We start from the raw sequence: 12,772 nt of genomic DNA, 5'->3' as shown, positions 1-12,772 counted from the left end.
TTGCTTTGCTTTTGCAAGAAGGCCAAAGACTGCCAATTGCTCACTCTTAATTTAAAGTTTGAATGGTGGGACCCAGTTTCCTTTCCTCCTTTCTTCCTTTTTCTTGTTCTTTGGATACTTGTCTTGTATACTTGCAATTATAATCTTTCATACCATGCCTAAGCCTTATGTCCTGTGGAGAGCTTTAAAAGGTCACTTTTGAAATGGCAGTCCTCAAATTCTCAAGCCAACACAGCCACACTAGCTGGGGGATTTGGGGAAAAAAAAGAAAAATAATTTTTTTCCTTAATGCTGTCTAAGGTGCATTGAAAGGTTCAGTTTTGGAGGCCTTTTGAAGATGCCCAATGATGAATAGAATCAGCTTATCAAAACTACTTGGCCTGTGTTTTGCGTATTATATAAGAGCACATTGTGACTCCTAATTGTTTTGTTAATAGATCTCCCAAAGCTTGTTACAACCTTCCCCGGACATTCGCGCGGCCCCCTGGCTGGATATTTTTAAAAAGCAATTAAAGACAATGATGTTTCGGCAGGCCTTCCCCCCCACCCCCCCTTAGCTAATCCTGATTTTCCTTTTTTCTTTTTTAGTTTATAATTTCATGGTTGAAAGTTTTCTTCTTTGTAAATTCGTTTTTAGTTATTGTTGTACCCCTGTTGTGAGCCGCCTAGAGTGGTCTATTGACTAGATAGGTGGGATATAAATAAAATAAATAAATAAATAAATTATAGGCTGCCTTTCCTCCGAGATGCTCAAGGTGGCCTACATGGTCTTTCCTTCCTTCTCTGTTTTTATGTTCACAACAAACCTAGGTAGCTTATTTTGGCTAAGAAAGACCCAAAGCCATCCTGGAATCTTCTTGGCCAAGTGGGTCTCTAAACCTGATCCTAGTTCTCAACACTGAATACTTTTTCTTCTTGCTGCTGCAGTTTTTTACTTTGTGCAATACAGCTGGTGGCTCTCTTGTTGAGTGGCATTTATCTTGGCCATCTGCAGTGTGTCCTCCTCCTCCTCGCCATCATTGTCGTCATGTCTTCTGCTGAAGAGGAGACAAAGACAGCGAGCCCTCAGAGCACTGAAGAGGAGCATTGGGTAGGTGATCAAAGTGCCACGCGGCTAGCTATAAATGTGGAACTGGAAGTGCTTGCTGTATCCGAGGGCTAAAGTGCAAACAATAGATGTCAGGCCTATTAATGGATCGCTTTGCATTCTTCACAGTAATAAAAGGCAGTAGAGGCAGCTCATGGACTGGGAGGGGGAGGAAGCTACCTTGCCTCCACATTGGAAGCCTACATTGCTCTGGTTGTGAGCCAGCTGCCTCTGTCAGCCAGGTGGAAGTACTATTACATGGGAGCGATCATCTGCGTATTCTGATTAGCAGGGGATTCTTGGAAGAGCTGATCCCAAAACCCCTGAGGGGTAGTCTTTTCACAGCAGTTCTCCCCCATGTCTGGCACACCAGAAGGTTTTTCACTCTATATTAGTAATCAAAATACTACCAGTGGGAAGATACTGTTTGCACATCAATACACTGATTTTCCTCCAAAGTGTTTAAGTTGGAATATGTGGCTTTCCTCCTTTCTCCTCAATGTTATCCTCCCAATAATCGTGGGTGGTAGATTACTCTACAGTCACAAAGAATGACCAGCCAAAGTTCACTTGTGTTTCATGGCTTGAACTGCATTTCCCAAGTCCTAATTCAGTAATCTAGCCACCATCCCAAACCCCAACTAGAGTTCTACCCTCACCTCCAGTTAGAAGCAGCGCTGTGCCCCAGTGGGAGCCCCCTGCTCACCAAGGAACTCTGGCTTTGCCAGTGACACTGTGTGACTGAATTCTGACAAGATGGTGGTGACTCAATGTGGTTGTCTCTTTTTAGTGTGTCCTGAAAAAGGTGTCTGATCTGCCCCTGGTCAGCTCCACCTATGAGATGGTTTCTGCTTCCTACACATCTGCCAAGGAGTCCCACCCAGCCATCCAGGCAGTTTGTGATATGGCAGAAGTAGGAGTGAAGGCTATTGCTACAACAGCAGCCAGCGGGGCACAACCTCTCCTGGATAAACTTGAACCACAAAGTAAGTATCTCCTGTTGAGTGGTAGACCCACTCCTGGGTGCCTCGCTCCTGCTAGGTCTGCCTTTTAGAGTTCATTCCCAGCCTGTGTGTCTCTGTATGGTGGTAGACTGCAATTACCATCATCCCCAGCTCTTTTGATAAAAGTTAAAGGGTTCCTTTTTCTTCCCTTTCACAGTTGCTGTGGTGGACAATATTGCCTGCAAATCTCTGGACAAGTTGCAAGAGACATTGCCTGTTGTGCAGCAGGCTGTGGAAAAGGTAATGGTTCAACCTGGACTCTATTTATATTGTGCTGCCTATCTGTGTAGTAAACCATCAGTGGAGAATCTGTGCCCCCCTGATCTTGTTGGACTACAGCTCTCAGCATCCTTAACTGTTGATAGTATTGACTAGAACAATGGCTCCTAAACTTGGGTTCCCAGATGTTCTTGGACTAAAACTCCCAGAAGCCTTAAGCACTAGTTTAGCACTAGTTGTAGTCCAAGAACACCTGGGGATCCAAGGCTGGGAAGCACTGGAACAGAGTGTATAGGAATTGTAGTCTAGCAACATCTGGAGAGCCAATGATTTCTAGTTTGTGGCACAGGTAACACAAAAGACATCATTCCCAGTCAGATCATTGACCTCACTGAGAATTATCAATGTAATCTCACTGGGTACTTTTTATGTTTGGATGCCAATTAGAGTTGCTGCTATCTTCTAAGAAAATTACATTGATAAGATGGAGTTGCTATAGCTCACTAGCTTAAAGCACTTGCTTGTGAAACTAGGAATGTGACTCCTCTGTGTACTTCCCCAGTGAGTAGCCAGCTTAGATCACCCAGAGTTTGTGTGGTTGATAGGCTTACAAGCCCTGCCACTTATGCAGTCTTGGGCAAGTCCCACATTGCCACTGCAAGGAGGAACTGGCAAACCACTTCTGAACAGTTTGTACCTTAAAAAACCTGGGAGGATTACCATGAGTCAGAATGGACTTGATGGCACATAATTAAATGGCATAAGAAGTCTGACAAGAACTAATTGAAACTTGACAACATTTGTGATTGTCCTATGGCATTATTGTCTGGTCATCCACAACGGATGCCTCATCAGTAGGGGGAGGATTTCTATGACATTTCACACTTCCTCTGTGTAGGCTGCAAAAAAAAATGACGTGTCATAGAAATCCTCCTATTCATCACTAAGCGTATACCTCAGTAAAGAGTATCTTTCCTGCCATAAATCAATGTATGTAAGCCAGGTGGGTACTTGGGAACTGGAGATCTTATTATGGAGGGATTATGCGCTGGACTGTGATTTTGTGACCACCTCCAGTTTTTTGGTCTTAATATAATAGCTTCACCTTCTTCCCCTTGAATTTCTTTCCAGGTGGTATCAGGTGCAAAGGGCCTTCTCACAGAGTCCTTAGCACCTGTTTATACCAGAGTCACGGAAGCAAAGGATGCCATGTCAAGCGTAGTAGACCTTGCCAGAGAGACTGCCCATGAACACATGGAGATGGCCAAGTCTGCTGTGAGGAGTGGCGTGAACACCATGATGGAGACCAGCGTGGGGCAGATGATGGCTGAAGGAGTGGACAGAATGATAGATAAATCAGATGAGTTAATAGATGACTACCTGCCAATGACAGATGATGAGCTGGGTAAGAATGTTGTAACTGCTTCCATGGATTCTCTGGGATGAAGTCACGCATGGGGATGCAGAGTGAGAAAATGTATCGTCATAGTAGTTACATCTAGTCTACTAGAGCCATAAAGCAGCCATTGGGGAAGTGACATTTTGGACTCCTGTTCCAAGAATCCCCCACCAGCATGGCCACTGGGCATACTAGCTGGGGATTCTGGAAGCTGTATTCCGAACAGACTTTCCAAACTTTTTGTAAATGCTTGGCATAATACGACTGAAGTGAGTTGCATGCATTGCATTGGTGCAAAGGCATTATAAAATTTGTAACTCCAAAGAAGTGAATCAAGGGTGGCCAGCCCACGGTAGACACACAACTCTTGGTCACTTCTCATTGCAGCTTCCCCCACACAAACACTTTTCCCCTCTGCAGAGCAGGGAAAGGGCTAGTGCTCCTTGTTGGGGAGCTGCTCTTAGCTGGGGCTGCTGGAAAGAGTAGGTGGGAGGGGCTTGATTCTTCCCCCATCCTTAGCAATCTTGACATGGAAGTTCTGAGGAAACAGTCATCCGTGAGGAGATTGGTGTGATGGGAGCAAGAGAGGCTTTCATCCCTTTTGAGATCTCAGTCGTAATGGGATCCCAGCTTCTCCATCACTGTGATTTCAGTTAAAATAAAGTGGATAGAAGAGGCTTCAATCTTCCAGTTCCAGCAAGCAAGGTGGGGAGGCTTAAATCCTGACATCCCTGTGTACTGAGAAGGGGGACAGAATGGATATTTGGCTGTAGTTGCAACCCACTAGTCAGCACTGCCAAAAAGGACAGCTGCCTCAGTTTAATTGTAGAGGTGGCCTCAGCATCCCAAGCAGTACTTGTTAACTGGCAGGAACGTTGCAAAGACCAACTTGGATCTCTGTTTTGGAAGTCCCAGGTTTAACCTCTGGCATCTCCCAGCAGCCCGGCCGTGGTGCTTGTCCAAGGTTTTGGAATGCTGCCACTACTCAGAGTATTAGACAACCGGGAGCTAACTGAAAGAGTAGCAAGACTTGAGATAAGGCTGTTCCACTTAAATATTTACCATCACTTTTTATCATTGGTTACGAGTCCTCCTAATACAGATGCACTTTACAATACAAGGCAGTGCCCCAAGGAGCATCCGGCCTAAAATCTGACAACAGGTATAGAACCAAGGGTGGACTGGGGGTGCAAAAGGGATGAGGGGAAGAGCCAACAGTGTTCAGCCCTCACTGCCGTCTAGCCAGAGGCATGGGAGTGGGGTTAACTTAAAGGTTGTTGTGGGTTTTTCGGGCTCTTTGGCCGTGTTCTGAAGGTTGTTCTTCCTAACGTTTCGCCAGTCTCTGTGGCCGGCATCTTCAGAGGACAGCATTCTGTGCTCTGGGTTAACTTAAAGTTGATCAGCAACATGAAATTTTTTTTCCAGACTAAGGATACAGCTAGGGAAAAAGGTCAGGGAAAATTGAAAAGCACATCTGTAACTAATTTCTAGCCCACCCTGCTCTGGAGCTAAGAACACACAAGATCTCTTTCTTTGTTTACATGTCCAGCTTTACAGACAATTTTTGTCTCCCACAACTGTTCCCGTCTGGGGGGAAAAGAGGCTTATAAACTGTACCATGAAGGCACTCAAGAGTACAGGGCTTGAGGGAAAAGGGCAGGGACAGAGATGAGCTTGTCACAGGTGGAGCAAACTGATCAGCTGTAAGTGTCTTTATCTGCTGGAAGCTGACCTTTCCTTGCTAGTGTTCCTGTACCAATTGACAGCTCTTGGCCAACAGGTGGCGACAGTGTTCTCTTTATGTCGGGGGGGGGGAGACAAGCAAGTGCAACTGAATGCCCTTTGGTTTGTTGGAGGGAGAACATGGAGCCTTGTGTAGCTCCGTTGCCTTGGTCAACAGATAGATCAGACTGTTTTCCCATTTGCCCTGACACCGACTTTAGGAAGCAAGAGGTGGCAGTGTTCTATTAGCTCTAAGTTCTCCCAGCCAGTGTCATATGGAAGCTGGTAAAAGCCTACTGGACTACAGATAATCCACACAGTTCTGTTGCTGCATAGCTAGATTAGCTGGAAGGGTATAGCAAAGCACTCTTCTTTCCTAATAAAGCTCACTAAGGAGTCTCTTAGATGTATTACAGTGCCTGTTCCCTGAGTGCTGGCTGTGAATTCATTCTCTCAGCAGCCGAGAGATGTGCATTTCTTATATTGAATGGCAGCAGAGCTGTGTGTTCAGATCTCAGTTGGCCTAAAAAATAAAGAGTCTCTCTTTCCATATGAGAGGTAAAAGGGCTTGCTAAAGGCTCAAAGTATTATTTTCATCATCAATTATCTCTGGAATAATAAGAGCCCAGCTGAGGGAAACTACTGTTGGGACAGACCACCAGGCCATCAGCAGTGTTTGCGGGGAGAGGTTAAAATCTCCAGCTGCCCAACCTTGCTTTTTTCCCCCAAACCTAACAGGAGTTGGGTCTGTCTCATGTGGTGCTTCAGCCTGAGCTGATCAGTTCTAGAACTTGCCAATCTCCAGTGGCTTTCTGGAGAGGCAGCGTAACCTTAGAACCTTGCAACATAAACCGTGGGATTATCAGGGCCGACTGTGCCATTAGGTAGAATAAGGCAGCGATCTCAGGTAGCAGATGCTGGGGTCTGTTGTCGTAATCCCCTGCCAGGCCAAAAAAAAAAAAAAAAAAAAAAGTCTCGGGCCAGGTATGTGGGTAAGTTTTCTTTTAAACTGGAGATGTTTCAGTGCTCTGTGGCAAATAACAGCTCTGGAATGAAATGTGTTCCTCACCAAAAGATTTTACAAGAAATGGGGATGAGGAAGATAGTGCTTCAGGTTGGGTTGACTACTGTACGTGGTCTCTTCAAATGCAGTAGAAGAATGGCCTGCAGACCTTCTTTGAGGCTTGATTCATTGATGTGATGCATTAAGTTTCACCTGGGCAGACTGGAAGCGAGAAGTTTGGAAAGAGATTTTGTCACCAGTGCTGGAAACATAAAGTCTTACTGTAAACTTGAAATCATCTGTATCCAGGCTAAGCCTCATAGAAATGTTTTCGATAGCAAGCAGTTGGTGGTCCTTGCCTTGTGTTAAAATATAAAGAGAAGGAAGGTTCCTCTAATCTAGCTCTCTCCTCTTTAGCTGCCCTTGCAGCCTCTGTGGCACTTGAAGATCCTGACGTAGCTCCCCTTGAAAAGCAGAAAGAAGAGCAGAGCTACTACGTGCGCCTGGGCTCCCTCTCAGCCAAGCTCCGTACCAGAGCATATCACCATTCCCTGATGAAGGTGCGGATTGTCAAGCAAGCTGCCCAGGAGGCTCTGTTCCAGCTTGGCCAAGTCATTGAGTTGGTAAGCATTACAGGCTCTCCTGTGACTCTTTTAAGAGCCGGGGTGGGGCTTATATAGGTGCCCTGTTGGAAAGGTACTAGCATCCTTCTCTTGAGTCAGGGTCAAGTACCAAGGGTCAGAGTATTTTATGTTTCACACAAGTAAATGATCTAAGCTTTTGAAGGTTCAGGCTTGAAGGAGATCCAAAGCCAGAAAGCCATTTTTTCCATAGATTGAATTTGAAATTTACAGAATGGTGTTGGAAGAGTGGGGTTGGCTCATGACCAGCAACTGGTGACTATGTTTTTCAATGTATTTGCTTCTCTCTTTTTGTTGTTATACTTGCTAACACTTTTAACAAGTGTCCCAAATTGTTTTGGTTATTTTAGGGTCAAAGTAGACAATATGCTTGTCTCGTGTTTAAAAGTAGTGCTCCCTTTAATGGTGAAAGCAAGGCTAGCAGGGTTCTGGACCTTGAACACATTTGCCTTGGGCGTGTATCAAGAGTAGGCAATGGGTAGCCTTCCAGGTGTTACAGGATGACAGCTCTCAACCACAATGGCCAGTGGTCATGGGTGGTGGGAATTTCTACAAGATCTAGAGTGGCTTCATAGTCCCTTTTTCTGATATATCCGATGCCATGTGTATTAAGCCTTGGGATGCCGAAATTGTGTATTTTAGAGGGTGTAGAATCTTTTTTTAAAATTCAGAACAAGGTGGCAAAGTGCAGTTGAGTTCAGTGCAGTTGGCATGAGCTATGAAGAGTTCTTAAAACTGAACAAGCAGAGTACTTAACTGTCTTGGCACCGGTGCTTTTCAACCTGTTCATAAATGGCCTGGAGACGGGGGTAAGCAGTGAGGTTTGCAGATGACACAAAACTTTTCTGGGGTAGGTTTGCAGATGACACTTAACTTTTCCAGGTGGTGGAGACCAGAAAGGATTGACAACTGCGTTTCAATATAAGAAAATGTAAAGTAATGCACACTGGGCAAAAAAACAAAGCTTTATTTATCAGCTGATGGGTTCTGAACTGGCTGTGACAGATCAGGAAAGAGATCTTGGTGTGCTGGTGGACAGCTCGATGAAAGTGTCAGCCCAGTGTGCCGCAGCAGTGAAGGTCAATTCCATGCTAGGTATCATTAAAAAGGGGATGGAAAATAAAACAGCCCAACATTATAATGCCATTGTTCAAAACGTTTGGAAGGCCGCACCTGGAGTACTGCGTACAGTTCTGGTCACCGAACCTCAAAAAAGGCATAGTGGAACTGGAAAAGGTGCAGAAGAGAGCGACTAAAATGATGACTGGGTTGGGGCACCTCCCTTATGAGGAAAGAATACAGTGTTTGGGGCTCTTTAGTCTAGAGGAAAGACACCTAAGGTGGGACATGACTGAGAGGTATAAAATTATGCAGGTGATGGATAGAGGGAAGCTCTTTTCCCTTTCACACAGTACCAGAAGCAGGGGACATCTACTCAAATTGAGTGTTGGGAGAGTGAGAAGGGACAAAGGAAACTATCTCTTAACCCAGCCTGTTAGTCTGTGGAACTCCTTGCCACAGGATCTGGTGATGGCATCTAGCCTAGATGCCTTTAAAAGGGAATTGGACAGATTTCTGGAGGAAAAGTCCATCACAGGTTACAAGCCATGATGGGAATGTGTAATCTCCAGGCTTAAAAAGAAGGTACCTCAAAATGCCAGATGTAGGGGAGGGATATCGGGAGACGGGTATCTAGTTGCCTCTTGTGCTCCCAGAGGCATCTCGTGGGGCCACTGTGAGATACAGGGAGCTGGACTAGATGGGCCCTTGGCTTAATCCAGCAGGGCTCTTCTTATGCTTTCCCTACAAAATAATAGGTAACTATTGGATTAGGAAGATGCTGTTGGGACAGAATTCAACTCCTTTCTTCTTGTTGCCTCAATACAGGTGACTGCTTTGAGCTATCAATTTAACTTTGTGAATACCTGGCCTACGTTCTTCATGTTTCATTTGGCTGAGTATTTATTTATTTAAAATAGATTTACCTCACCTTTCTCCTTAAAAGGACCCACAGTGGCCATATGGGAGAATCCTGCTAGCAGCATCTTTCAAAAGACATGCCAAACACTGTAAACATTATGTTGGTAATCCTGGGAAGTCTTTGGTTCTAAGAGGCATGACCTATATGGATGCTTTGCTGCAGTTCAGTGGGCGGGGTGGGGGAAAGTACTTTGTGCCTGGAAGAAAGGATGGGCAGACCACTCAGACTCATTCATTAAAGTACTCCACACCATAAGGAGATGGACATTTATTCTCTAGAACTTGATGGAGGTCATAAAGGACCCTGTCTGGATCTTGTTGCTTGTGCTGGGCTGGATTGTGGAAGGGCGTTGAAAACCTGGTTCTCCAGAAATCTGTTTAAAGAGGGACTGTCGGCAGGGGTAGAATTTCTGAGGCCTAATGAGAAGAGGCCATAACTTCAGTGGAGAAAGCAACAATGCCTTGCTTTTATGTTCCGTGTCACAGCTTTGAAAACTCTCTTCCAGATAAAGTATACCAAGAGGTCCGTGGATCAGAAAGTTCAGGACAAGCTGCAGCGGATGTGGCAGGAGTGGATTAAAGGCCAGCCGAGCCAGACCAGTGAAGCCAATCAGGTGGAGGTACGTGGGGGGACATCACAAGAAATGAAACATTGCCAAGAGAGCGAGGAACAGCTGTCGCTCTTTGGCAGACTTTGGAAAACTTGCCTTTTTAGACGACAGCCCCTCAGAATTGCCCAGCGAGCAAGGAATGCTAGCAGGGCCGGGGGGGGGGTGTTCTGCAAAAAACAAACAAAAAACAGAACTCTCCAACTCTTCCCATGGCTAAAGCTGGATGGGAGCTCCCTTTGTCTCCCCACAAGTTAAATATCTCAAAATAATAATAAAAAAACAACTATCTTTGGCGGTAAATAGGAACAGACTAGGGCAAAGGTCATCCTCCTGACCATAGAGTGTTTTTCCCTTTCCCATACGTGGGAAGTGTTAGTAGGGTGAGTAGGGCTGGTATCCCCCAGCCTGTAGCTGCTCAAAGAACCTTAGCCCTGTGGGTGGTGGTATCATAATGTGGCCCTGTGAAGCATTAAGGTCCAAAGATGGAGGGATGGGTTAATGGGTGGAAGAAATTGGCAACACGGACCAAATTCCGAAACCAATGTGCCTTCTGCACATGTTGGGTATTTTTGCCTTGCAACTTCATATTCTGCCTTTGCCACCCATCAGCTGACTTCTCAGAGTGGGTCATCTGTGACATGTCACGCTTAAACGAGTCTCTTCTGAATGACAGATGGAATCCCGGGCTCTGAAGATCTCCCACAACATTGCCCAGAAGATGCAGGCTAACTGCTTGAAGCTCCTGGCTGACATGCAAGGCCTCCCCGATGCTCTCAAAGAGAAGGTCCAGCAGGCTCACAACAACATGGAGGAGTTGCAGGCTGCCCTCTCCAAGGCCAACTCCTTCGAGGACGTTCCCAGTGGCTTCCTGAAGGAGAGCCAAGAGAAGATTGACAAGGCCCAGGCGGCTGTGCAAGAGGTCATGGAGTATGTGACCAAGAATGCTCCCCTCACGTGGGTGGTTGGGCCCTTTTCTCCTGCAGGAGCCTCTTCGGGAGAGTCAGCAGAAAGAGAAGAGAACACAAAAGCAGCTGCCTAAAGGAACCCCTTCACCAGACCTAAGAGTTCTCCTGTGGAACTCCAGGTTCTCATTGTCTACCTCTCATAGACTCAATTTGTAGCTTGTAAAGATCACAGTGTAAACAAAGGCACGTATAAGGAGTAAACGCTTCACTGCTGGTGGTAAATGAAGTAGTCCTTGCACATTCTTTAGACAGATGAGGTGGCAGCGTGCTTCCCGAAGAGCAAGAGATGTTTCCTACGGTCCTTTTAGAAGTCTGTGTAGGTTTATTAAGGAACATGTATAATGGGGTTCTTCCTTTGCACCATTGCACAATCAGGTTATTTCACTGTCCATCAATTGACTGTGCAGGGTGTGTCTGATTTGTTGTGGCGTACACAGATCTAGGCCTGGTATAAGGGAGGCGAGTGCAGATGGGATGTGCTGTGTGTCTTTTATACATTGCATTTTTGCAAATAAAATGTGAGTGCAGTGAAAAGGCTGTGTTGTGCTCCTTATGCTTTCCCGCACACCTATATGAAGACTGGGGCACCATTCTTAGCAGTCTGAGGGTTTACTTAGTGTCTTTCTGTATGGGTCAGTCCCTTTGGCTTGATAGTCCAGCATCCATGACACAGGTATATCTTGTGTGCCCCCCTTTAAAAAGTGTGAGGAAGTTACAGGAGCATCTTCCTTGCACAACTGAAAACCAAGCGTTCTCTGGCACCTTGAAGACATAACAAATGTGTTACAGTATGGGCTTCCCCTATAACCTTCCTCATTTTGTTCTTGAAGTGCAGCAGCAGGCAGGCCCATTAAAGCCAAACTGGGAAAATGTGCAAATGGTTATATGCAATACTAGTTTTGTATATGAGGTAGAACACTGATCTTGGCCTGCTTGGCACGCAAGTGTAACAGGCGAACGTTGGTAGCTCACACTAGCTTTCCTAATCATTGAGGAGGTATACAAAAGCCTAGAGAGAGTCTCTTGATGGTCCATCATTACTATCATAAACTGCAAAAGAGCTGAATAGGCAATTTGTGTTTCTTGGGGTACACAAGGGGGTCCTTGCTTTTTGTCCCTATTTTCACATCTTCGTCTAATTCAAGGGTGGACAACATGTTCTCCTGAAGGTGGGGTTTCACTGCCTTAGCCCTCCTTAGAGGCCCCCTCACCCCCATTATTTTTACTGGGGAAAAATATTGATGTGCTATCTTAGGAGCATCCAGGAACTACGGTTTCTTTTAAATAGACTGTGTTCCACTTCTACCACCAGACATCAGAATGTTCTATTTTTCAAAATGCTAAGTGGACTTCCAGTCACTTCATTTGCCATTTTTGGTGGTCGTTATAGCCCTTGGTATTTATTTATTTTATATCCTGCCCATTTAAACCGAAGTCTACTCTGGGCAGCTAACAATAATACTAAAATAAAATCAAACAACAATATTAATACACTAGAGGATGGCGAAATAAGTTAGCTATCGACAGGAGGGAAGACCTGTCTGAAGAGCCAGGTCTTAAGTTGGCTCTTAAAAACGTCAAGCGAGGGAGCCAGACAAATTTTGGTGGGGAGATTGTTCCAGAGCCGAGGGGCCACTGCCAAGAAGGCCCGCTTTCTCTTCGGGCCTCCCTCAGCTGCCTCTCCTGGCTAGAGCGAGTGATACGGGTAGATCTAGGTGGGAGAAGGAGTCCCGCCAGATATTGAAGTTCTAAATTGTTTAGGGCTTTATATGTCATTATTCATAATTTGAAATCAATGCGGAAACAAACAGCCAATGCAAGGCTGCCAGAGTGGGGGAGATATGTTGATGTTTTCTCACCCCAGTAAGAAGTCTGGCCGCCGCATTCTGCACCATTTGAAGCTTCCGCATCAGTCTCAAAGGTAGCCCCATGTAGAGCATATTAGGTAAAGGTAAAGGTTCCCCTTGACAATTTTTGTCCAGTCGTGTCCAACTTTAGGGGGCGGCGTTCATCCCGCTCTTCAAGCCATAGAGCCAGCGTTTTGTCTGAAGACAATCTTCCGTGGTCACATGGCCAGTGCGACTTAGACATGGAACGCTGTTACCTTCCCACCGAGGTGGTCCCTATTAATCTACTCACAT

At 45.6% G+C, this 12,772-nt stretch overlaps 1 protein-coding gene across 1 annotated transcript; it reads left to right on the top strand.

Moving 5' to 3' along the window:
- Positions 1-896: 896 nt before the first annotated feature.
- LOC110077839 (perilipin-3) lies at positions 897-11,165 on the top strand. Its single transcript, XM_072991908.2, has 7 exons — positions 897-1,090; positions 1,878-2,073; positions 2,249-2,331; positions 3,442-3,715; positions 6,852-7,057; positions 9,562-9,675; positions 10,340-11,165. Exons 1-7 carry the CDS (start codon positions 1,028-1,030, stop codon positions 10,703-10,705), a joined length of 1,302 nt encoding a protein of 433 aa, XP_072848009.2. The 5' UTR covers positions 897-1,027; the 3' UTR covers positions 10,706-11,165.
- The last annotated feature ends 1,607 nt before the right edge of the window (positions 11,166-12,772 follow it).

This window comes from Pogona vitticeps, chromosome 2, assembly GCF_051106095.1.
Source record: "Pogona vitticeps strain Pit_001003342236 chromosome 2, PviZW2.1, whole genome shotgun sequence".
NCBI lineage: Eukaryota > Metazoa > Chordata > Lepidosauria > Squamata > Agamidae > Pogona > Pogona vitticeps.
The sequence above is the reverse complement of the archived record's forward strand: the minus strand, read 5'-3'. Positions and strand labels throughout refer to the sequence as shown.